The 16,416-nt window shown below is 42.4% G+C and overlaps 1 protein-coding gene across 1 annotated transcript; it reads left to right on the top strand.

Annotated features, from left to right (window-relative positions):
* Window positions 1–12,244: 12,244 nt before the first annotated feature.
* Window positions 12,245–16,130, top strand: LOC138354754 (A-kinase anchor protein 5-like). Its single transcript, XM_069309247.1, has 2 exons — window positions 12,245–13,139; window positions 15,889–16,130. The coding sequence occupies exons 1-2, from the start codon at window positions 12,245–12,247 to the stop codon at window positions 16,128–16,130; spliced, it is 1,137 nt and encodes a 378-aa protein (XP_069165348.1).
* The last annotated feature ends 286 nt before the right edge of the window (window positions 16,131–16,416 follow it).

Raw genomic sequence — 16,416 nt, 5'->3', positions numbered from 1 at the left:
ATAACCTCAATATTTATTTACAGACCCATCACGTTCTGATTTACATTGTGTGATTGGTATAAATAAACTAAGATAAATCGATATAAACAAGAAAACTTGTATTTAAGATGAAGGTAAAGACGGTAAAGATAAGATGAAGACTAACCACTTGGAGCTGCCTGGGACCCACCAGCTCAAGACAGAGCTAAACACTTCTCATCACAAACACCACAATGATTTTCGTTGCAGTAATCGCCTCTATCTCCCCTGTGTGTAAAGGTTGGTTGGTGGAGGCGAGTGTGGCACTGGGATAGACCTGTATGAGGGGTAGGGGGGGGAGGGGACAAGGGAAGATGCAAATGAGTCAATTTAGCCATGAGGAAAGTGTGGCTGGGGTCTCAAGGTGGTAGCAGCGGCTTAGAAAGTGACAGAGCAGGTCACCACCTCCTTGCTCTCTCTCTCTCTCTCTCGTGGTCTCTGAACCTAACTCGTCCCATGATGGTGAATGACTGACATAACTATGATGGTTCATACTATTATCACTGCCTTCAAACTTAAGTAAAAATGCTGAAGGATCTCTCTGTTGTTTAACGTAAAAGAAGTATTTGCTTAAGATATCTCTCTATTCCCATACAACTTAACAGCGTTATGTGCGCGTACTCTCCGTATTGATCACACACACACACACACATATTATGTATATATATATATATATATATATATATATATATATATATATATATATATATATATATATATATATGTCGTACCTAGTAGCCAGAACGCACTTCTCTGCCTACTATGCAAGGCCTGATTTGAATAATAAGCCAAGTTTTCATGAATTAATTGTTTTTCCACTACCTAACCTACCTAACCTAACCTAACCTAACTTTTTCGGCTACCTAACCTAACCTAACCTATAAAGATAGGTTAGGTTAGGTTAGGTAGGGTTGGTTAGGTTCGGTCATATATCTACGTTAATTTTAACTTCAATAAAAAAAATTGACCTCATACATAATGAAATGGGTAGCTTTATCATTTCAAAAGAAAAAAGTTGGAGAAAATATATTAATTCAGGAAAACTTGGCTTATTAGGCAAATCGGGCCTTGAATAGTAGGCTGATAAGTGCGTTCTGGCTACTAGGTACGACATATATATATATATATATATATATATGTCGTACCTAGTAGCCAGAACTCACTTCTCAGCCTACTATTCAAGGCCCGATTTGCCTAATAAGCCAAGTTTTCCTGAATTAATATATTTACTATATTTTTTTTCTTATGAAATGATAAAGCTACCCTTTTCACTATGTATGAGGTCAATTTTTTTTTATTGGAGTTAAAATTAACGTAGATATATGACTGAACCTAACCAACCCTACCTAACCTAACCTAACCTATATATATAGGTAAGGTTAAGTTAGGTAGCCAAAAAAAGCTAGGTTAGGTTAGGTTAGGTAGGTTAGGTAGACGAAAAAACATTAATTCATGAAAACTTGGCTTATTAGGCAAATCGGGCCTTGCATAGTAGGCTCAGAAGTGAGTTCTGGCTACTAGGTACGACATATATATATATATATATATATATATATATATATATATATATATATATATATATATATATATATATATATATATATATATATATATATATCAGGTCATTTATAGGCAATGCAGTGACCTGAATCTGCGTTCTGGTGATTCCTAGACACCTGCCTTTCAAAAGACGAAAAACCTAGAATTCTACTGAATTCTCTGGGAGGTAAAAACCCGGGTTGGGCACCAGTTTGGGGCTTCCAGAGCCTCCCAGTGAATTCAGTAGAGTTCCGGGTTGGTCGACTTTTGTACCATCGTGGCTGAGTGGGTTCAGGTATTGATGTTTGTGGTCCTCATTGTATTGCATTGATGTTTGTGCACCATGGTGTGTGGCCAGGTTTGTTTCCTCTCTCCCAGTTCATGGGTGGGTGAGAGGGGATGCTGGGAAGGGAAAAATGGGGGAACTATATACTGAATAATCCCTAGGCTGCACACACAAGATTAATCCGGTGCCAGATTCCCCGTGCTGTCATCGGGAAATACCATGGCCACCGGCCTGAGCTGTCTCCGACGGGTCAGTTTGCTGACTTTGTCGTGTCGTTGTTTCCCACTGTCAGTCTATCGCTACCGTCCACTGTCAGCAAGTTGTCTGGTTTATGTGACAGTGACAACGATAGTGATAGTTGTCTATCACTGTCAGTCTGCTGCTTTTGTCGTGTCATTGTTTTCCTCTGTCATTCCTTTGTCATTGCTCTGGAATTGTCTCTTTCCGTCTCCTTTCACACAAACACTCACACATACATCTTGTGTGGCCGAGCGGACGGCGTTCACGAGTCGCAGTCCACGAACCCGGGTTCAATTCCCGGCCGAAGCAGAAACAAATAGGCAGAGTTTCATTCACCTAATACCCATACTCACCTAGTAGTAAATAAGTATCTGGAAGATAGAAAGCTGTTGCGGGCTGCACGTGTGTGAAATGTATTTAGAAGACATGATAGGGGGAAAATATGGGTCGGGAGTCAGAACATTAGATAACGGATGGTTAGAAAGGCGGGGACCAAGAGCTAACACTTCCACACTCCACCCCTACACCCATATACATAGGCCTAGACCCTCGCAAGGACTCCCGCTCATACAAAAAAAGAATTCCTTAGACATTGATCCTTGCGCCAGCCCTTCGCGATTCCCTCCTCTCTCCCTACAGACATCCACGAACATCTCTGGAGTCTAGAATAACTGGAATATGTTCCTGGGTTACATATCATCTATAATATATACATACTATATACACACACACACACACACACACACACATACATTCCTTATATGTATATATATATAATTTCGGGGAAATTGGAGATTTAGATAGAAGTGTGTGGGAGAGGTGAGGTATGGTTGGGGTGGGATGTGGGAAAGGTAGAGCGTGAGAGTGGTGGACCAAGGGAGGGATGAAGTGAGGGAAAAGGAGTATAGGAGAGGGAGATTGTGGGAGAGGAAGAATGAGAGGCAGGTAGACTGAAAGTTGTAATAGAGTTAGACTCACACGTTGGTCAACCAAGAGATCGAGTCGAAGACGAACTTCACAAGCCCGTGAAAGCTATTGGTGGAGCCAGGTGCTCACTACCATATACGGTGTGTGTGTGTAGAGGCAACAGGTTGCATCACGCCTGCAACATATCTGAACGCACCTACACACGCCCGTGCCAGCGCCCTTCAGGAAAGTGGGGTCATAAACTGTCCATATCGGGCGTGTTCCAGCAAGATACCACCACATGAGGACTCGCTCCTCCTCCTCTCAACACAACATGGGGGGAAAAGTGATCTTTGGCCGTTGTTATACGACGCATTTTGTTCTCTTGAAGAAAATATGCTTTTAAAAGAGTGTCGAAAAAACGCATTTCTTTTTTATAGTAATATTTGGTGTACTTATGATTTTACTTATAGCCACAGTAAATTATGAACCCACCTGGATTCGAACCTGCGTTGCCAGGGAACCTACGAGCATGAGACCAAATTTGAAGGGTCTTACAAGTTGTTAATCGCCTAAGTATATACACCATTCTTGAACATTATTTATATGATATATAATGCTTTACGTATAGCAATAACAATTGACTACTATTGTCGGGGTAATTTTAGTATTGATTAGCAAAACAGTAGACCCGAGTTCGAGTCCCACTTAGGCGTCTGCATCTCGTTCTGTACCAGTTTCTGTATCCAGAAAAATCTGGATACAGAAACGGCTGTCAGAGATGGGAGACAGAAAGAAAGTCTCTATCAGGGAAAAGCGCCAAGCCATTACGACTATATAGCACTGGGAAGGGGTCAGGATAAGGATTTGGGATGGGACGGGGGGAAGGAATGGTGCCCAACCACTTGGACGGTCGGGAATTGAACGCCGACCTGCATGAAGCGAGACCGTCGCTCTACCGTCCAGCTCAAGTGGTTGGGCAGGGAGACACAAAGAGAAAAAAATCGAAGTGAGAGGTGAGGAGGCAGGAAGCCATCACCTCTCACTGTTGTGAGAGAGGCATCAAGCAGAGGAGTGGGAGGGAGGGAGGCTGAAAGAGCTTTTAAAAGTGGCTAGTGGGTCAAGTGAGGTAAGCAGAGTGGAGGCAAATTCCTCCTCAGGGAAAAGTGGGAAGGAAGGAGGGAATAGGAGTGAGACAAGAAGGGAAGAGTGGGAGAAGGGATGTAGTAATAGGGAGTAGGAGGATGGGAGGATGTTATGAAAAGAGGGAGAGAGAGAGAAGAATTTCCTTCCTTCTCCTCAATTTCCTTTCCTTCTCCTCACTTCCTCTCACACATGAGAGGAAGTGAGGAGAAGGAAAGAAAGTAGTAAAAAATTGAGGGCTTGAAGAGGATGAAAAAAGTGGTATGAGGGATAGTAAGGTGGGATAGTACAAGACCATGAGCTGGGATATAAGGGCAAACAGGTTGGATATGAATACAGATAAACAACTGAAATATGAGAACAAATTAAAGGAACGGTGCCAAATCACTTGAATCGTCGGGGATTGAACTTCGACCCAATAAAACGTGAGACCATCGCTCCAGTTGGACAGCAGATTGGTGTCTCTGAAGTCCTTCTTTATTGTGGGTGCTGGTGGGTCAGTAGGTTGAGCTACGAGTTGCTACTTGTAACTCGCAGCTCAACCTACTGTATTCTCTCTCAACCTACTGTAGTCTGCCGTTCAAGGCCCCGATATTCCAAGCGAATGAACACTTATTATTCACGATCTAACGCAATCCAATGAGTTAGACAAAATAAATTACTCTAGAGAATAAATAGACCAAAATAAAGCGTTCTTGGCGATACAGTAGAATATAAATAAACATATAAACCCAAGTTTAACATTCCCAGGGATTGAAGCAAAACATGTTTGTGTCGGTGTTCCACAACAACACTATAACGTATGCAGAGAGAGAATATATATACACCTGTTGACCTTAGCTAAGTGCCTTTCTCATCTTGGTGATGTATACCTCAGCTACTGTAGTACTTTAGCTGCTGTCTGCATGCTATTGTATTCCTTTAGCCACTGTCTGCATGCTATTGTATTCCTTTAGCCACTGTCTGCATGCTATTGCATTCCTTTAGCCACTGTCTGCATGCTATTGCATTCCTTTAGCCACTGTCTGCATGTTACTGTATTCCCTTAGCCACTGTCTGCATGCTATTGTATTCCCTTAACCACTGTCTGCATGCTACTGTATTCCCTTAACCACTGTCTGCATGCTACTGTATTCCCTTAACCACTGTCTGCATGCTATTGTATTCCTTTAGCCACTGTCTGCATGCTATTGTATTCCCTTAGCCACTGTCTGCATGCTACTGTATTCCCTTAACCACTGTCTGCATGCTACTGTATTCCCTTAACCACTGTCTGCATGCTATTGTATTCCTTTAGCCACTGTCTGCATGCTACTGTATTCCTTTAGCCACTGTCTGCATGCTACTGTATTCCTTTAGCCACTGTCTGCATGCTACTGTATTCCCTTAACCACTGTCTGCATGCTATTGTATTCCTTTAGCCACTGTCGTCATCTTCAGAGTCTAAATGTCAGTCACACATTCCTGAATTAGCTAGTTTGTACCTTGCCTCTTGCCGCAAGTGTTTATCGAGACAATGATATCCTCCACTAAGTGTATCCATAAGCACACTACTAAGTGTTATGTCGATGATTTAGTGACATGGGATAATTGTTCATAACACTTTATGTCGATTATATTGCTGTCCAAAAATTCGTCTTTTCTCATAATTGTAAGTGCCTCTTGGCGAACGATGATAAAGTAATTACGGAGAGAAAGCTTTGAGCCAGCACAACTATGTAGCATTTGGAAGGGATAAGAGAACAAGGAGCTGAGACATGACGACGGTGAGGAGAAATGTTGCCCAATCACTTGGACCATCGGGGATCGAACGCCATCCTGCAAGATTGATGAACAATATACTGATATGTTTCAAAGAATTTATGTTATTAATAGTTTAACATGATCTCAGTGGCTGATAATGTTAGATTGTCTACGATTATTAAACGAGATTACAACATGTTAAATGGAGAAAAAAAAACAGGTTTGAAAGCAAAATTTATATGAAGAAGGTCGTCAATGAGAGAATTTTTTTTTCACACATGAGCAGGCAACTTCCATGGCCTGGATTCGAACCCAAACCAAATCAGTAGCAAGACGCGTGGAGAGTGTGTTACCTATACGCCACCCAGGGACTTTAGTCACCACATTCCTGTGACACGAGAACACCCAGTATCATACACGTCAACACCGCGTGCAGCGACACTCTACTAACGCACCAGTTTGGCAACGAACGCTCATTCTTGCTGTTCGTTCTCTCGTGTACCGCGTGTCGTGATGAGGTCACGAACCTCTGCCTGTAATTATCATACTAAATATTCTTCATGTATTAATCTAATATAATACGTCATCCTAGAAAAACTGAACTGTATAATCACTCGATGACTTTGGCTTAAATTTAGTTTCCTTCGCTGTAAATTGTAACGAAAAATAAACTCTCGTCTAATATTCAAACTTTGGCAAAATACTGAGCGACAAAGCGGATAACAAGACTCGTGATTACTGAAGTTATAAGTTCACTGAACAAATTACCTGCTGACAGAACTTAAACCCTGGAAACACAAACCGAAACTGTCTCTATTTTCCGCTTGTTACAACTTGTAATAAAGTTGTTACATCTTGGCTTAACGTGTTTATGATGTATTAGAACGTTGTTACAACTTGCTATATTGGTTGTTATAACTGGTTAGGTGGTGTTAAAACTTGTTCGAACGTTGTACCAACGTCGTAGTTTCGGTCTGTGTTTGGCGGGAACAAACCATTTCGGAACTGGTGAACAGATTAATGAGCATTTCAGAAAGAGAAAAAGTTTGCTATCATTGAGGAGAGCGATTTATATGCCAGAAATATTGAAAATTGGCTTACGGGCTATTCATGCCCGTGCCACTTCTTGGGTGGTTTAATTTTTATCAATCATAAATAGCAATAGTGTCTTAACATTGGTTATATCCCGCTATAATTAAAGATAATTTTCATCAGATTGAATAATGCTAAAAGAGCACCCACATTAACATATCTGTTTAGGCTATTTAAGGAACTTCTCTTAAGAATTTGCTGTTTATTTTGTGTACAAAATATTTGCAAAATTATTGTACTGAAATGTTTATGACAACTTATCCAATTATATATGTAAAACCATCTATGTCTGAAGCTTTTGATTTGATTGATTTGATAACACTCAAATTTCTGATACTCTGAACCCTGATGTTGGTATCCCTGGTATTTATATTCATTATACTCAGTTACTTGATACCTAGATGCCTTATACTCAGGTCTAATCCTCATTCATCTGAAGTTCAGATCCCTGTACAAACCTCTATCGCACGAACGCACGAAACAGTCTCAGAAAACAGTCAGTTAAGGAGCAATATTTTCCTAAGCCCAGAATTACATTTTAGCAGAAAGAGAATTCTTTCGACATTACTTCTCACGAATTTTAAGGCCTGAGTAATCAAGATAACTCACCAATGAGTCCTCTGTGTGAAGATAACACAGGAAGATCATTAAGGATGAACTCTACGACTCCGGTATCAGGGTCGAGGTGGCTTGGGTGAGCCATTACGACCGAGTTACGTTTTTAATGACTATTCTGAGTTGCTACATATATGTTACTAAATTAAACTAGACCAGGAAGACCTTTGTGGCTGAAATTTTACCTGTTTACGGTCCAATTGAAGACCTCTGTCATCAAGGGATTTATAATTGTGTGTCATATGTCGTTTCTGTGGTCAATATAGCTTCTTGTCACGCTTGGAACACGTGTCATGGGTCGAGCAACTTAAAGTGACATTTATTTTGGGTTTAAATCATTTAACAAATAATAATGATGATAATTATTCAAGATAGTAATTTTAATAATAAAATAGAACTAATTTTAAAAGTTAATAAAATAACAATAATAAGGGAGGGGGAAGAATTTGGGAGTGCAGGAGGGGATCAGGTCAGTAAGAATTTGAAAAAAAATAAATCCATTAGTTTTATCCTTTCCCCTCCCTCTCTCCCTCCCTCCCCTCTCTCCCTCTCTCTAGGATCAAATTTCCATTATGCGACCAAAATAGAAATCTGATCAGAAATATAAATACAAAATAAATTATTAAATTTCAACAATACAAAAACCTGAAACTGCACGACAGTAGAAGCAGAATAAACTAGATAAGAGGAGCAGGCAAAACGTGCAGGAAAATAACTCCCTCAGGAAAGGAAAATAAGGAATAAGTTTTAGCGAAAGAAACATGATAGAAAGACTTTGTCCCTCTCGGTAAAGTCAACCTCGGGCCCCTAAAAGAGTTAATGATAATCACTCGCTCTAAGACCACCTTTAAATTCTCCTGAAGGTCACAAGAGTACACGTAGAAAGAGTAACTGGAGAGTCATAGGTACCTTTCTCTTATCCACAGAATCTCCAGGAAAAAGTGCTCTGGTTAAGCTAGGGTGGAGAAAGACCCATAACAAGACCTTAAGTGTCCTTGGGGTGTCGTAAGTACCTTTATCGTACCCATGGAACCATCAATAAAAAAGCTGTATAGCTAAGCTGGAAGGACAGTCACCCTTAGCAAGACCTTACGAGTGTTGACGTTAAAGCCTATCAACCTCCGTAGGGTTGTTAAGGCCACCACAACAGCTTACTGACCAACCAGCAAGTATACTTTAGTCCTGGACTAAAGTATACTTTAACCGCATATACACCGAGTAATGCGGGTACACCTTACGGTGTATAAACCCCCAGGGGAGAGTTTTACACTCTTCAGGGGTAATAGGAAGCGCTCAGCGTTTATCGGACGGATTTATCAACCGGCGTAATAGCCAATTTTCCTCGGGGACGGCGCATACAGTGACTTTAAGTGTTGCTAAGTATGGCCGCGATCGGATCTTGTCTCGTTATGGGTGATGGTGAGGGAGCAGAAGGTAGTTATGTGAGGTGGAGGGTTGGGGGAGGGGGTTGTGGTGTTGGGTGGAGGGTGGGGGAGGTGGAGGGTTGGGGGAGGGGGTTGTGGTGTTGGATGGAGGGTGGGGAGGGGGTGGGGTGTGGGGTTGAAGGAATGACGATGTCGGGTGCAGAGTGGGGGTGGAGGGGTGAAAAATGGAATAACAGTCTCAGTTTACTGTACTCGCCTATCAATATTTACTTATTAATGACTACGTGGGAGTGAGATCTAGCACATTATGCCCCGCCTAGTTGTACCTGATACGTTATAATTTAACTATTCTGACGTTCGAATTCTTTGTCGCATCTGGCCTTAAAGTTGTGAATGGAGGCAACTTCCACAATTTCATTCTCTTGTGGACCACTTGCACAGGGTGCGGGGATTTATTAACATTCCTTCAGCTCATTTACGTTTCCAGCTTCCATTTAAGTCCTCTCCTACTTTGATCTCACTTTATAAAGGTTGCCCTTGTTAAAATTGTCAGTTTCTCCTGTATCTTGTATGATGCGATCATATCCTCTCTGTTTCTTGTAGATTGTTTTCAAAGTGGGTTTCAGAGGGGAAGCAACGAGTTTTTCTGGACGGGAAGCAGGAAGAAAACTGGAAAGTTAAATATATTTAAAATTGTCCAATTAAATAATGTCATGGCTGGCCACACGCTACGATCCCGTAGTAATTCACGACCCAGCATGCAGGGTGATGTCGGACATCACGACATCAATCATCATCCCTGACAATGATGTCAGGGATGATGCCCATTCCGATATCCCATCATCATCATACCAGACACTCGTCCAACAGTCAATGTTAGAAGTCAATACCTTTCGTACTGGCAGCTAGCAGTCACAGTGTCGCAAAACAGCAGCAGCGTTATTGGACGAGAAATCCTTTGTAACAAATTTATTTAATATGGAAAAAAAAGATTAGACTGGCAGGGGTGTCGGAGCATAGGGGAATAAGGGTGTTGAGGGCGAGCAACAGGGAGGGGGAGTCAATGGGGGTTTAAAGGGAAGGGATCGAAGGTATGGGTAAGGGTGAAAAAGCAGCCCTTGCCCCCCTAATGGAGGGGGCAAGGGGCAATATGGGGGAGGACTGCGAGGGCTGACGTATCGGACCACGTCACAAACTACGCTCCTGATTGTTCACTCACAGATTTATAGTCAAGAGTTTGGCCATGAAAACCCAGTCTCCTGGAGGGGTAGAATGGATGACTGGGCGGAAGGGCTGGTCTGGACTGGTAGAATGGATGACTGGGCGGAAGGGCTGGTCTGGACTGGTAGACTGGATGACTGGGAATTGGCTGGTCTCCTGGACTAGTCAAATGGATGACTGAGGAAAGACACAGGTACGGTTTGTCTCTGAAAGGTGTAGAAGAGATTATAGGTGGTCCCAATCTCCTGAAGGACTAGGAAAGATTAGAGACGCCTCAATCCCCTGAAGGAGTAAAAGGGATTACAAGAGCCTCAGTTTCAAACGGGATTAATATATATTAAACCATTCTGTGTTGCACTTTGTCTGTATTTTCTCTTTGGTCTCTTTGACTTTCTCAAAATTAATTTCATTGCAATGACACTTATATAAATAAAAAACAGATATGACAACGCATTTTTAATTCTACGATAACCTCATCACATTGTTCATCAAGATGCATTATCCACGACCAGGATATTCAAGACCATTTACGTAAACACCTTTGCAACCTATTCATCTTTCCTTGCATTTATTATTTTATTATTTACATTTACATTTATTAGCAAATTTATGAACTTAGACACTTGACCGCCTAAGGTAACTATTGCCTTACAACCTCGTAGTGCTTCGGATCACTTAATCTGCCTAATTAATAAAAACAAAGCCGCCATGTTTTAGGATTAATTTGTGATTATCTTGAGTTGATTTCGGTGCTCAACGACCTGGCGGCCCGGTCATCGACCAGGCCCCGGATAGATGTACAGCTTTCGTAAGTGCATAAATGCTTGATAAAACTCGCTCCCGGCGACAATGACTAGCTTAACAAGGCTGCATGTAAGGGAATAACGAGAGGGGTAACATACTTTAGAAGTAATAACAGTCATTGTTCCCCTTGAGTATCAACCAGTGTCATGGAGAACAAAGGATAATAATCAGCTGTTAGGAAGACCACCCGCTGCGAAGGGACAAGAACACATGAGAACGTTAATGAAGAACAATTTACTGTGTGATTAACAGCAGAGTAAAATGAGTTGGAAATTGTTCATTAACAACTGGATGCACACAAACCTCTTGTTGATACTTACTAACAGAATGTTGAGTAACACACTGTTCATATTCATCAACAGACTGTTGACAAATTTACAGTTAATTTTTATCAACAGGCGGTGGTGAAGGAGCTCCTGCTTAATATTCAGCGACCTCTAGTTAGTGCCTTGGAAGTAAAGTCCAAAGTTTCAGGTGGAGTGAAAATACTTAAGAGAAAGTGAGACGAAGGAAGCAGAAGGAAGGAGAGAGAGAGAGAGAGAGAGAGAGAGAGAGAGAGAGAGAGAGAGAGAGAGAGAGAGAGAGAGAGAGAGAGAGAGAGAGAGAGAGAGAGAGAGAAAGGTGAAGAAGCAGAAGTGAGCGAGAGAAGATGGAATTTAAAAAAAGGAGAGGGTGAGAAAGAGACAGTGAAGACTCAAAATGAGGATAAGAGAACAAAGAGAGAGAGAGAGGAGAAAAGGAAAGAGAAGGGAAGTGGCAAAAGGAAAGTGACCAGTAGTAATAGGAGAGGAAGAAGGGTGAAAGTAGTAGTAAAGCTTGGGGGCGGAGAGAGAGGTTAACGAACAGAAGACAAAGAGAAAGAAATAGACAGAAGCAGACCGACAAAAACGGATGAACAAAAGAGGGAGACGAATAGAAGTGAACGGACAATAAGTGGTAAAAAGGAAACAAAGAGAGCGAGTATCATCTCCATTATATCAAAATTTCCCAACCCGTCCTCCTGAAACGTTAGCAATTACTGTAAGTATTTGGTCCACAGTACCAACATATAGTGATGGACTGCCAGTAAACCACTTTTTCTACTATTAAGTCTATAGAGTCCGGAAAAAAATCTAGTTAAAACCCAAACTTTAAATATTCCTAAGTCTTGTATAGCAAAAAATGTGTACTATATTGGGTCAAGCTTTGCTAGGAGCGGTTAGGTTAGGGCTCATAATCGTGTTGACGTTAAGAGAGTTTTGTATTATTGACTATGGACAAATTCGAAGGTCGACTCCGGACAGTACGTAAGGTCGACTCCGGAAAGTACGGAAGGCTGGACTCCGGAAAGTACGGAAGGCTGGACTCCGGAAAGTACGGAAGGCTGGACTCCGGGAAGTACGGAAGGCTGGACTCCGGGAAGTACGGAAGGCTGGACTCCGGAAAGTACGGAAGGCTGGACTCCGGAAAGTACGGAAGGCTCGACTCCGAAAAGTACGGAAGGCTGGACTCCGGAAAGTACGGAAGGCTCGACTCCGGAGAGTACGGAAGGCTCGACTTCGAAAAGTACGGAAGGCTCGACTCTGGAAAGTACGGAAGGCTCGACTCCGGAAAGTACGGAAGGCTCGACTCCGGAAAGTACGGAAGGTCGACTCTGGAAAGTACGGAAGGCTCGACTCCGGAAAGTACGGAAGGCTCGACTCTGGAAAGTACGGAAGGCTCGACTCCGGAAAGTACGGAAGGCTGGACTCCGGGAAAAGTACGAAAGGCTCGACTCCGGAAAGTACGGAAGGCTCGGACTCCGGAAAGTACGGAAGGCTCGACTCCGGAAAGTACGGAAGGCTCGACTCCGGAAAGTACGGAAGGCTCGACTCCGGAAAGTACGGAAGGTCGACTCTGGAAAGTACGGAAGGCTCGACTCCGGAAAGTACGGAAGGCTCGACTCTGGAAAGTATGGAAGGCTGGACTCCGGAAAGTACGGAAGGCTCGACTCCGGAAAGTACGGAAGGGTGGACTCCGGATAGTACAGAAGGCTCGACTCCGGAAAGTACGGAAGGCTCGACTCCGGAAAGTACGGGAAGGCTCGACTCCGGATAGTACAGAAGGCTCGACTCCGGAAAGTACGGAAGGCTCGACTCCGGAAAGTACGGAAGGCTCGACTCCGGAAAGTACGGAAGGCTCCCTTCTGGAGTTATGAGGTTCGGCTCATGTTTGGATTACATCCTCTGGCGTGAGGGAATGAAAACACTCCAGTACCCTCCTCTCCGAGATAACGGGATTAGCGTTAAAAAGGGAGAGAGGAGGAGGAGAAGGAGGGAGGCGAAAGAGGAGAAGGAAGAGGGGGGGTAGAAGAGAAGATCCATCACCAGCGGGGGAAGAGCAATATCCACTATGACAACAGCGCAGGAGCGACACTGGCCTGAATGACTCACTCAGGCACCATCACTCGACATCTCTGTTGTCCTGACATTAATTGAACTTTCACACAGTTTTCCTACGTTTTCTCCTGATTGGTTAGACTTAGACGACAGAACACTTTTGGAAAAGGTCGTCGACTTTGTCCACAGCCGACAGATACAAGCTGTAATAGGATACAAATCATATGGTATAGATGAGAAAATATATTAGTGGTTCATCATAGAGGATTGAACACTTCTAAAGCAATAATTTTAATAATAATAAATAATTATACAGTTTCACACTCAATAGTGCAGCGTTCTAGGGAATGCCTTAACAGTTTGTCACCAAGTTTATAAGATGAATTTTCTAGTAGTGGCTTAGCCTCACTAACTGGCCAGATGTGACTATAGCCAAGGCGAATTCGCGTATTGACTACATTACATTGCAGACGAGGAGTCACACTAACGTGGCTGAAATATGTTGACCAAACCACACACTAGAAAGTGAAGGGACGACGACGTTTCGGTTCGTCCTGGACCATTCTCAAGTCTATTGTGAGAATCGACTTGAGAATGGTCGATTCAAATCCACTACAAAACGAAACGAAAGTTACATTTGGAATAAGGAAAATGGAGCTTTTGTTTCGATTTTCCTAGTGGATACTTGCACATAACTGAATCACGTATTTTTAGTGACTATTGTGCATCATGAGACATTGCATATTTCTGGTTGACGAGAGAAGTCAAGAAACCTTTAATTTTCTTGTATAGGGAAGCTAGACAGCGAGACGTTCTTCCATGACTTACCCATTAACCCTCTTGGGTCAAAATATATCCCTTTCCTTCATCAACAGAAAAGAAAAAATTGATGCCATTCGTATAAAATATATACCCAATAATCCCTCAAAGTATACTTTCTCTCTCTCTTGCAATTCGCTATGAAATATTTACGCGGCTTTTGCTGACATTCTTGACTTATGGCGAGAATAAATCCCCCCAAAAATCAGAAGCGTAAAATTTTTGATAGGAAGCTGTTGTGGAGTTTACATTCTCGTCCAGCCAGGAGGAGCTGAAGATTGTGAGGCTCAGCATCCTCGCGGCAATTTCTCAACAGAGAAAGTTTCTCCAGAAATAACAAGGATATATAACTTTATATAAAGCCCGGGGCGCTTTTTTTTGTACTCTGTCGAGTATATAGAGAGTGAGAGATAGAAGATTGGGATAGGGAATGAAATAAAGATAGAGAATAGGAGATATATAGAAAGGGAGAGAGAGAGAGAGAGAGAGAGAGAGAGAGAGAGAGAGAGAGAGAGAGAGAGAGAGAGAGAGAGAGAGAGAGAGAGAGAGAAGAGAGAGAGAAAGAGAGAGAGAGAGAGAGAGAGAGACACACACAAAGGGAGAGAGAAAGAGAGACACACACAAAGGGAGAGAGAGAGAGAGACAAAGAGAGATTAGAGAAAAATGGACAAAACATAACTAAAAGGAGATACATAGTAACCCAGGAAGAGAAATGAAGACAGAGACAAAGAGATTGAGCCAGAGAGAGAGAGAGATAAAACGAGAAACCATACTCTAGAATGTACAAAGCAAATCACATATCAATTAATAACAACTCCGTAAAAATATATGCAGCATCCAGTATCACATATTAAAAAAAAAAAAACAGAAATATGATATTTAGTTTAGTATAACAACAGAAATGTTTTTGCTCTAACAAAACTTGTCTACCATATGACTGTAACATGGATAGACAATTAACAATTGTGTATATTCAGCAAAACCAAACATATATAATGTCCTGAGGTCTGATTCATTTACTTTATCCATCGCAGGAGAACCAACAAAAGTTCAAAAAGTACTTCTTCGTTCTATTTTTCTATTTCTATTCTCGGGAGACCATCAGAGTCCTCTCAGTCAAGGTCTTGCCGCTGGAGACAAGCACAGTCACCTCGAGAACTTCCCTCTGAAAAAGCTTTTCAAGAATTACCATTGTAAAAGGTTGAATAAGTAATACGGTGGGTAATGTAGTTATGATGGTGTTGGTGGCGCTGTTCCTGCTGCTGTGTTGATGCTGCAGCTGCTGATGCTGCTACTATAGCTGCTGCTGATGCTGCTACTATAGCTGCTGCTGATGCTGCTACTATAGCTGCTGCTGCTGCTGCTACTATAGCTGCTGCTGATGCTGCTACTATAGCTGCTGCTGATGCTGCTACTATAGCTGCTGCTGATGCTGCTACTATAGCTGCTGCTGATGCTGCTACTATAGCTGCTGCTGATGCTGCTACTATAGCTGCTGCTGATGCTGCTACTATAGCTGCTGCTGATGCTGCTACTATAGCTGCTGCTGATGCTGCTACTATAGCTGCTGCTGATGCTGCTACTATAGCTGCTACTATAGCTGCTGCTGATGCTGCTACTATAGCTGCTGCTGATGCTGCTACTATAGCTGCTGCTGATGCTGCTACTATAGCTGCTGCTGATGCTGCTACTATAGCTGCTGCTGATGCTGCTACTATAGCTGCTGCTGATGCTGCTACTATAGCTGCTGCTGATGCTGCTACTATAGCTGCTGCTGCTGCTACTACTATAGCTGCTGCTGAGGCTGCTACTATAGCTGCTGCTGATGCTGCTACTACAGCTGCTGTGTGCGCGGCCACTATAGCTGCTGCTGATGCTGCTACTATAGCTGCTGCTGATGCTGCTACTATAGCTGCTGCTGATGCTGCTTACTATAGCTTGCTGCTGATGCTGCTACTATAGCTACTGCTGATGCTGCTTCTATAGCTGCTGCTGCCTTTGTGTTTCTATCTTCCTCTATGCATTTCTACCACTGTCTCACTATCTCACTCTGTCTCTTCCATGGTCATTGTGGAAATATAATTATCTTTGCTAATATACAAAAAAATCAACCTGGTTCTTATTAGCAAATATCAATGAACCTCACTACCATTGTTGCACAGTGTTGCAAGCACTGGAACGTCACAGCAGCTGGGAAAACACAGAGAAAAACATTGAAAACAAAAGCTGGATTAAACCTGCTGTCAGA

The sequence above is a fragment of the Procambarus clarkii genome, chromosome 64 (genome assembly GCF_040958095.1).
Source record: "Procambarus clarkii isolate CNS0578487 chromosome 64, FALCON_Pclarkii_2.0, whole genome shotgun sequence".
Taxonomy (NCBI): Eukaryota; Metazoa; Arthropoda; class Malacostraca; order Decapoda; family Cambaridae; genus Procambarus; species Procambarus clarkii.
This window is presented reverse-complemented; position numbering and strand designations above follow the sequence as displayed.

What these genes read in the sequence shown, in the direction of transcription:
- LOC138354754 (XM_069309247.1), top strand. Translation starts at nt 12,245, where the DNA reads ATGGACAAATTCGAAGGTCGACTCCGGACAGTACGTAAGGTCGACTCC. An exon ending in GGAAGGCTCGACTCCGGAAA is followed by an intron (nt 13,140 to 15,888) that starts GTACGGAAGGCT and finishes CTGCTACTATAG; the next exon opens with CTGCTGCTGATGCTGCTACT.